Source organism: Hyla sarda, chromosome 3 (assembly GCF_029499605.1).
Source record: "Hyla sarda isolate aHylSar1 chromosome 3, aHylSar1.hap1, whole genome shotgun sequence".
NCBI lineage: Eukaryota > Metazoa > Chordata > Amphibia > Anura > Hylidae > Hyla > Hyla sarda.
Genome location: NC_079191.1, coordinates 178811594 through 178821484, shown reverse-complemented (window position 1 = coordinate 178821484; position 9891 = coordinate 178811594). Strand labels below are relative to the sequence as shown.

At 42.7% G+C, this 9891-nt stretch overlaps 1 protein-coding gene across 11 annotated transcripts in view; it reads right to left on the bottom strand.

Annotated features, from left to right (window-relative positions):
- The window catches only part of VWA5B2 (von Willebrand factor A domain containing 5B2), a 170270-nt gene that overhangs the window by 1582 nt on the left and 158797 nt on the right, over positions 1–9891 (bottom strand). For 10 of the 11 annotated variants that reach the window (XM_056565623.1, XM_056565618.1, XM_056565620.1 and 7 more), the window contains 6 exons: positions 7834–8169; positions 7610–7744; positions 7404–7502; positions 4444–4518; positions 1076–1130; positions 869–989 (listed from right to left, as the gene is read on the bottom strand). In XM_056565623.1, coding sequence (XP_056421598.1) covers positions 869–989; positions 1076–1130; positions 4444–4518; positions 7404–7502; positions 7610–7744; positions 7834–8169 — 821 coding nt within the window. The remainder of the gene's footprint in view (positions 1–868; positions 990–1075; positions 1131–4443; positions 4519–7403; positions 7503–7609; positions 7745–7833; positions 8170–9891) is intronic. The other variant, XR_008891204.1, reaches the window with a different exon arrangement.

The window sequence follows — 9891 nt, the reverse complement described above, 5'->3', positions numbered from 1 at the left end:
GTTGCTGCAGAGGAATTGAAGGTGGTTATGGGTTTTCTGGGATGTGAGACTAATTTCTGGTGCTCCAGTTAGTCCTGCTAATCAGCTGAGTGATGGGACACCAGCATTTGTGTGAGTGCTGCTGGCTTTTCAATGCTTACCAGGCACAACCTCGTACATTCGGTGTGTTAGTGAATGGGACAAGCTGCTATTACAAAGTAATGCTGCAATCCAATATACAAGGGTGAACTTGGAAGAGGCTGCAGCACTCACATGGCTCCTTCAACGATGGATATCAATATAAATATTCAGGAAAACTTTATAAATGGCAATAAGAAAGAAAGAATGAATAAATACTTTAAAAAATGGCTAACTTTCCCTATAAACATGCATGCTTGGCCCAAGTGTGCACGTGGGGTTAATTGAAAATGAGAATTAGCTGCTGCCAGAAGTCAGGCAGCAGCTTATACCCACAGAAACAAACTATCAAGCATGTTGAAATCCAAAATGCTTGATCAGTCTTTCAACCAAAAAACCCATATATGTAAGAGTCAGCTCTTTAACTGCCAGGGATGGTCAAACTTCATCTAAGATATAAATACCTTGAGGGCTCATTCACGCTATGGAATCTCCACCCAGAGATATTCCATAGCTGGCAATGCATTTCCAAGTGCATGCTGCCAAAAGAATGAACATGTTTTTTCTGACAATGCTGTCAGAATCTGAAATAGCGCTGCAGAAATTCCATAGTGTGAATGGTGCAGCAGAATGCCACTGAAAACAATGGGAGGCTGCTGCACCATATTTTGTGACAACTCCAGAGCAAAATTCTGCTTGGAAAATGCGTAGTGTGAATGGGCTCTTCGAATTAGACATTTTAGGCGCTTACCAGCGGTAAATAGTCCTGTACCAAAAGTTCAGATTTTGGCTCTTTATTTCCAGTTAAACATGGCTTTAAGGGAGATAATTTTCCAGATAAATTGCGGATTTTCTTTTTACCAACGCTAACCCTACAGGCAGATGAAACCAAGGTTACATAGAAAAAAAAAGTAATTACAATGGCCTACACATACATATAATGCTGTCTATAACTTACCTTGAGCTTACGGAGGAATCTGATTTCTGTGATGTAAATTGGCTAATAATTTGTCCTAAAATTATAGACCTCTTAATTAGTAAGTTCTTGTTTATTGCTGCATATTAAAATAATTGAATATCCATACATAAGCGCACATAGAATTTACACAATGTCAAAGAACTTTGTAAAACTATTACTAATCATACACTGATTCAGAGTCAGTTTATAAATGTGAATGGCATTGCTTCTGTAGAATGTGCCCTAATTAGACTTGTGACTTCGTCCCCACATGATAGGTGATAACAGGCTGCTTGGCAGAGGTCTGACTCCTGGGACCCCCAGAAATCATGAGATTGGAGGTCATCTGACCCCAAGGGAATGGAGTAGCAGTTTGCATGCTTTACTACTCTATGATTTCTCTATGGGACTTCTAAACACTAGCTGATTCAGAACTCTAAGTCCACTATACCGAAAAAAAAAAAATAAATACAAAAACTTGGTTCTGCTCCAGGCCCCTCAGCTATTATATCTTACCAAGCCCAATGTCAGGAAATGCTGTGAGTTGTAGTGTTGACTGTATGTAGCATGTGACTGCAGCGACTCTATAGGGGCGGCCAGCTGGAGAGAGCGGGGGATACTATAATGAAAAGGATATGGCAACTTCTATAATATTCATATTAGCTGCTGATGCCCTCCTTGGTCCTCAATTAGGGCTTCTGATGGCAAATATGAACTTACAGTGCTAATCATATTTCCTACCACAAGCCCTCATTGGTCAATCGGAGGCAACCAATGAGGGCTTCTGCTGGTAAATATGAATTGACTGAGTACTGATCTTAGCTTAGGAACATCCCCGGACGGCTGGGGAGCGGAATAGCATGCTGCCCGCTTCCCCGGCTTTTAAGTTATGATGGCAGCGGGTCTCAGGAGTGAGACCTGGTGCAATCGGTCCCTCAGTACCTAAACTACTATTCCCATCATGGAACAAAGTCTGTTCCAATATGGAAATTGCACAGCCTTAAGGAAATATACTGTACCTAAAATAAAAAGCAAAAACAGTTATTAAAATTTGTACATAACACCGAAAAATACATACATTACACAAATTACCGTATTTATCGGCGTATAACACGCACTTTTTAGGCAAAATTTTTTAGCCTAAAGCCTACCTGCGTGTTATGCGCCGATAAGCCGCTGCAGTTCAATGATTTAAAGCGGGCGCTTTAAATCTATGAACTGCAGCGGCTTTGCAGGTGCAGAGACCGCCAGCACTGCCGGCTTCTCTGCCCCTGCCAGCCCTTCTCTCCCCCTGGCTATCGGCGCCGCTTCCCGTTCTCTCCCCCTGACTATCGGTGCCGGCGCCGATAGCCAGGGGGAGAGAAGCGGCACCGACAGCCAGGGGGACAGAAGGGGCAGCGGCACCCATTGCCGGCGCCGCTGCCTCCCCCCATCCCCTGTTGCCGGGGTCGGGTCTGCGCTGCTTCAGGCCTCCGGTGAGCGTCCCATGCGTCGTTGCTATGCGCGGCGTAAAGATGTCACTCGTCATTGCGCCGTGCAGTGCATAGCAACGACGCATGGGACGCACACCGGAGGCCTGAAGCAGCGCGGACCCGACCCCAGCAACAGGTAATTATGCAACCGGGGATGGGGGGAGGCAGCGGCGCTGGCAATGGGTGCCGCTGCCCCTTCTCTCCTCCTGGCTGTCGGCGCCGCCAATGGGGCGCCGGCACCGATAGTCAGGGGGATAGAACGGGCAGCGGTGCCGATAGCCAGCGGGAGAGAAGCGGCGGCAGCAGGGCTCTAAACCCCAGGAAAGGCAGGGGGAGAGAAGCGGGCTGCGACGGCCTTTCCTGGGGGTGTATCGGGGTATACACGCAACCTCATTTTACCATGGATATTTGGGTAAAAAACTTTTTTACCCAAATATCCTTGGAAAAATGAGGGTGCGTGTTATAGGCCGGTGCGTGGTATACCCTGATAAATACTGTAAATTACACATAAAACATTCAGACATGTTCGTTATTTTAGATTGTCAGCAGCTATTAATTTCCTACCCTGCTCCCAATAATTGTTCCCTTCTTTCAAATAAAAACTTTAAAAATATATATAATTCGTTCCCTACAAATTCAGGTACCCTAAGAAATTCTATAAATAGCTATGTCCATCATTTTTTTAGCTAGTTAAATAAAATAAAAAAATAAAGTCCACAAAAACATTAAATGTTAAAAAACACCATGCGGCAGAATGAGTGAGGCGTTTTCCCTAAAAAAAACCTTAGAGAAATCCCAGCCTTGAGGTTTTTTCATTTTTGCACTTACGTTTTTCTTTCTCGCCTTTTTAAAGCCATAACGCTTTAAATTTTCCACCTACAGACCCATATGAGGGTTTGTTTTTTGCGCCACCAATTGTAATAACATCACTCATTTTACCACAAAATCTATGGTAAAACAAAAGTTTGGGGGGAGGACTCCATTTTCAGAAAGAATTACGTATTATCTTTTTCAGACGTGCCATACTATTATAACAATACCTTTTTTATTTATGAGTTTTGTTTTTATGTTACTAATTTTAAAAGCTTAGAACTTTTTGTTGAGAAATTATCCTTTAAAATTGTCCTCTTCTGACATCTATAACTTTTTTTTTTTCTCCCCTAAACAGGACTGTTTGATGGCTCATTTTATGTGTCATCATCTTAAGTTTTTAATGGTATTTTTGTTTTGACAGGGTTTTTTTGGTATATGAAGTGACCATAAACCAGTAGTTATAAATTTTTGAGAATGCGGTTTTATTAACACATTTTAAGTAGCTCGGAAATTTACGCACGCCACGTAGGTTTGTTCATTTTTGTTTTACATTACTTTATTTTAAAAACTTATTAGGAAAGAGTCTTATTGTTAATTTATAAAAAATTTTCTAAATTGTATATACTTTTTGTAGTCCCCATAGGGGACTATTACATGTAATCTGCCAATTGCATACACTGAACAATGCTTTGGCAAAGCATTGATCAGTGTTATCAGCACTCCATTACGACAGGCTGCCTGCAGTATTGGAGCGCCAATCAGACAGGGCGGGACTAGGTAAGAGACCTACACTTATCCTGTCAGGTGATGGAGACCCCGCAATTTTGCCACGGTGGCCACGATCTGCTCCCTGAGCTCAAGGCACTGCATTCAACTTCAATTGATTACCGTACTAAATTTATTAAATACTATGTTTATTTTAGTTGCGATTCGGGTTGCATCCCGAACTGTTTTCCCACCTTTGTATTTATCAATAAACTTTCTCAGTTTGTTACTAACTTTATTCCATACTAACCAAGTAAGTGAAGTAGTACAGTAAAATAGCTTTTATCATATTAATGTGTTGTTTCACTGCAAACTCACCTTCTTGTGCTTCCCTTTTCTCCAAGCCATTTTCAGAGGATATTCTTTGTGAAGACAGTAGAACTGGAGATCTAGCTGTTACAAAGGAAGATGTATATAACCAGCTGCACTTTTAGTAAGATATATATTGTATGTAAAAGTATGGGTATTTTTTATACAGTTAGTCATTTCTGGACTAATGATACGTTTTAAAATAATCAAATAGCTATTGTTTGTAGCCACAGCCTATCTTTAAATGGGCACTGTCATTAAAAAAATTTTTTGGGTATATGACACAGCAGGTAAAATAAGATGTGTAATTTACTCCATTAAAAAAAAAAGTCTTTATGTCCCTTTCATGGCCTTATTAATCTGGCCACTAGGGGTCTCCCTTCTGGTTCAGACCGCATTCTGTCTGCTCAAAAGCACAGACTTTGGTCTCCGCACCCAGGAAGTGCTGTCTGACCATAGGGAGTGAATAGCACTCGCTCTCCCCGTTTCATACACAGGCAGAGATCAAGGTCAGTACTTGACCTACTTTACTTAACCTATTTTCAGGATAGGTCATCAATATCTGATCGTTGCAGACACCCATTAGCTGTTCGGAATAGCTGCTGCACCCAGATGTACCCTGAACATGCAGAAGTGCAATATTAGGGTTTGGGAGTTTTTTTTTTGCAGGAAAAATTGCTAATTTTAACCCCTTAAGGACCAGAAGTTTTTCCGTTTTTGCATTTTCGTTTTTTGCTCCTTGCCTTTAAAAAATCATAACTCTTTCAATTTTGCACCTAAAATCCATATGATGGCTTATTTTTTGCGCCACCAATTCTACTTTGTAATGGCGTCAGTCATTGTGCCCAAAAATCTACGGTGAAACGGAAAAAAAAAATCATTGTGTGACAAAATTGAAAAAAAAAAACGCTGTTTTGTAACTTTGGGGGCTTCCGTCTCTACGTAATAAATTTTTCGGTAAAAATGACACCTGATATTCTGTAGGTCCATACGATTAAAATGATACCCTACTTATATAGGTCTGATTTTGTCGTACTTCTGGAAAAAATCATAACTTCATGCAGGAAAATTAATACGTTTAAAATTGTCATTTCTGACCCCTATAACTTTTTTATTTTTCCGTGTATGGGGCGGTATGAGGGCTCATTTTTTGCGCCGTGATCTGAAGTTTTTAACGGTACAATTTTTGCATTGATAGGACTTATTGATCGTTTTATCTTTTATTCATTTTTTCATGATATAAAAAGTAACCAAAAATGCACTATTTTTTGCGCGCACGCCATTGACCGTGCGGTTTAATTAACGAAATATTTTTAAAATTCGGACATTTCCGCAGGCAGCGATACCATATATGTCTATTTTTATTTACACTTTTTTTAAGGGAAAAGGGGTGATTCAAACTTTTAATAGGGAAGGTGTTAAATGATATTTATTCACTTTTTTTTTGCAGTGTTATAGCTCCCATAGGGACCTATAACACTGCACACACTGATCTTTATCATTGATCACTGGTTTCTCATAAGAAACCAGTGATCGATGATTCTGCCGCTTGACTGCTCATGCCTGGATCTCAGGCACTGAGCAGTCATTCGGCGATCGGACAGCGAGGAGGCAGGTAGGGACCCTCCTGCTGTCCTGTAAGCTGTTCGGGATGCCGCGATTTCGCCGCGGCTATCCCGAACAGCCCACTGAGCTAACCGGCATGGTTTCAGTTTCACTTTAGACGCGGCGTTCAACTTTGAACGCCGCGTCTAAAGGGTTAATAGCGCACGGCACAGCGATCAATGCCGCACGCTATTAGCCACGGGTCTCCCGACCCGCTATATTATAGATCGGGAGCGGACACATGACGTTCCAGTACGTCATGTGTCCTTAAGGGGTTAATGGCATGCTTAATTTTACTACAAATGTAATGTGAACCAAACTAAAAATATTTGTAGTGTGAAATTGAAAAACTGACATGTTAGTTTTATTATGCAGGTCAGTACAATTGCAATTACAGAAATACCAACATTATGTTTTGTTCGGAGGAGGGACCAACAATGCTAATTTGTTGTCAGTACTTGCCCCAATCTTCTTTCTTATTCCTGCTTCTGAGATGAGCATTCGATGAGGACCTGTTTGCTCATCACTGGCTGCAGCAGTGTCCTGTCTCTGTGGTCAGGGCCGGATCATCATTGGCACTATTGAGTGCCTGCTCCAGACCTCGTGCCCGCAGGGGGCCCCCGTTACACTAGGGACATCCCTGTGTCCCAAAAAATCTTTTCAGGACACAAGGATGTCCCGCTGGTTACCTCTCTGTGGCGGCCCCCACGTTAACTTTAAAAACACAGGGACCGCTGGGAGGTAGCGCACGCAGGGACGTCACTGACGTCCCGTGCGTGCGCCCATGGTAACAGCAGAGAGGAGCGGAGCATAGATGAGGACGCGCGCATGGTAAGTTACCAGCAGCACGTCATCTTCAGTGTTCCAACCTCTGCTCCCTGGACCTACTGCTATGGCCCATAGGCCATAGCAGTAGATCGTGAACCCAGTCCCCGGACCGGAGAGGCAGTGGTCGGAAGTGGGGCAGTAAACAGGCATCCAGCCATACACTGTATATGGCTGGAGGCTGTATGTCTATGGGGGAACTGTCGGGGGGGATGCCAAACATAATGAAGTGCTCCATCTTACAGGCAGACTTAATCTGGCCCTGTCTGTGGTTCCACTGTGATTCCTTCACAGTCTTTACTTGTACAGCTGCACAAAGCCATTGGTTGAGCAGAAGGAGGGCAGCACAGCACTGTTTAAGTGAATGGGACTGGCTGCAGTTCCCTGCACAGCCATTAGTGCCGCTGTACTATAAACACCCAAAAATCATAAAGTGATGGAAAATTCTAGTGATAGTCTATCACTTTATGAGATGCAAATTCCTCTTTATCATTTAGTTTGTACTCCTTTTCTGCAGTTTTTGTGCAGAATCACACTACCTGCATTTTCGAATGTGTCCTCCATGATTTCAGAGTGCCTGGTATCTGCCACGCTCCAGCTCCCAGAGTTTGAGCTACCACTCCTCCTACTGCGTCCACCTAATGGAATAATCAAGGCACGATCATAGATGTGTATATATATATATATATATATTTTTATTTTTTCCATTACTCATGATGTGATGATATTATTGCCCACACCTTACCTCTACGCACAATCATATGACCTGGAAGTGCATCCTGGGTATCTAGGTCTATAGGCAAATGGCTAGTAAAAACGGAGACTTGTGAGCAAGACTTGCTGGTCTGTATAGCTTTCAGTCGGAATCGACGAGAAGAACCTAAAATGGAATGAAGTGAGATGATAAACACATAAAATGACACAACTAGATAGACATGCTGGTGCAAGATTTTAAAGGGCAGATGTTACCATGTTCAATGTCACACTCTCTCCAGGCCATATCCTCATTGTCTTGAATCACAGAGCGTGCAGCCAACTGGTGCAGGTCATAACACTTTTCATACTCAGTACAGGTTCCAAAATCCTCTTCAATGCCATTTATAAGTGGCTCCAGGCTTATTGTGGTTTCCCAGGAATAGTTGCTGCTTCCAATATAGCCATGGATTACAGCTCGGCATTGCCAACCAGAATCACTGCTGACCCCAGACCCAATATTCGCTGCAGCTGGAGATGCAGAGAAAAGATACTGTGCATCCACCAACATGTCCCAGTCTAGCTGTGCAGGAGAAGGAAGCTGACCTGCCACTGGATAACAGAGAATATAAGTAAAGGAAATACAGTAAGAGCAGAAAACTGATTGTAATTTGACAATCCTCAGTCTATATCCTAATCATTTTTAAAAGGAGCTGTAACAACATAAAGCTCATCTTGTCCATAACGTTGATGCCAAGACTTCTATCTAGAATTAAAAGTAACTAGTCTTTCTGTGCTTTTTTTTAAATGACCAGATCACTTCCAGTAAGGAGATTATTTTATCAGACTGTTTACCAGTAAACTTTTCTCATATGAAGAATGTCATGGGCTCTCAAGATAAAATATGCTCTCTTGCAACTTGGAAGAGTGTATATTACTTAATGATTTGAGCTGCACTAATGTATGACCTGAAACAGGAAAACAGTGTTTCCGAACCAGGGTGCCTCCAGATGTTGCAAAACTACAACTCCCAGCATGCCTGGACAGCCTTCGGCTGTCCAGGCATGCTGGGAGTTGTAGTTTTGCAACACCTGGAGGCACCCTGGTTTGGAAAACTGCATTAGAACATACAATTTCAGCTAGCTACAGTACATACAAAAAGTCTTTAGAACCTTTTTTTTCACATTTTATTTTGCAGAAAATGAACTCCCCACCTCCATCATTTTACACTCAATACCCCATAATGAAAAAGTGAAGGCAGAATGTTAGAAATCTTTGCTAATTTCTTGAAAAGGAAAAACTAAAATATTAGGTATAAATAATACTGACATAAGTACCCCCAGTTGAAACACCTTTGGCAGCAATTACTGCCTTTAGTCTTCTTGGGTATGAGGCCACCTGGTTTGCACACCAAGATTTGGGGATTTTCTGCCATTCATCTCTGCAGATCCTCTTAAGCTCTGTCACGTTTGATGGGAACTGTGGGTGGACAGCCACTTTTAGGTCTCTTCAAAGATGTTCAGTTGGGTTTAAGTTAGAGCTCTGGTTGGGCCACTCAAGGACATTCACACAGTTATCTTGGCTTTTTGGTTAGGGTCATTGTCTTGTTGGAAGGTGAACTTTCAGCTCAGTTTGAGCTCCTGAACACTTTAAATCAGGTTCTTATTAAGAATATCTCTGTATTTTGCGCCATACAGTAAGGCTGGGTCCACACTACGTTTTGTCCCATACGGGAGCGCATACGGCAGGGGGGAGCTAAAAGCTCGCGCTCCCGTATGTGACCGTATGCGCTCCCGTATGCCATTCACTTCAATGAGCCGACCGGAGTGAAACGTTCGGTCCGGTCGGCTCATTTTTGCGCCGTATGCGCTTTTACAACCGGACCTAAAACTGTGGTCAACCACGGTTTTAGGTCCGGTTGTAAAAGCGCATACGGCGCAAAAATGAGCCGACCGGACCGAACGTTTCACTCCGGTCGGCTCATTGAAGTGAATTACATACGGGAGCGCATACGGTAACATACGGGAGCGCGAGCTTTTAGCTCCCCCCTGCCGTATGCGCTCCCGTATGGGACAAAACGTAGTGTGGACCCAGCCTTACAATCAGTCAAATCTGACCTGTCCCAGCTGCCAAAAAACATCCAACACATGATGCTGCCACCTCCATGCTTCACTGTAGGGATTGTTTTTGGCAGGTGATGAGCAGTGACTGGTTGATGCTTGGAATTTAGGTCAAAAAGTTTAGCCTTGGTTAAATTAGATGAGAGAATCTTGTTTCTTACAGTCTAAAAAGTCCTTTAGCTGCCTTTCTGTATTAAGGAGGGCCTTTTTGGCC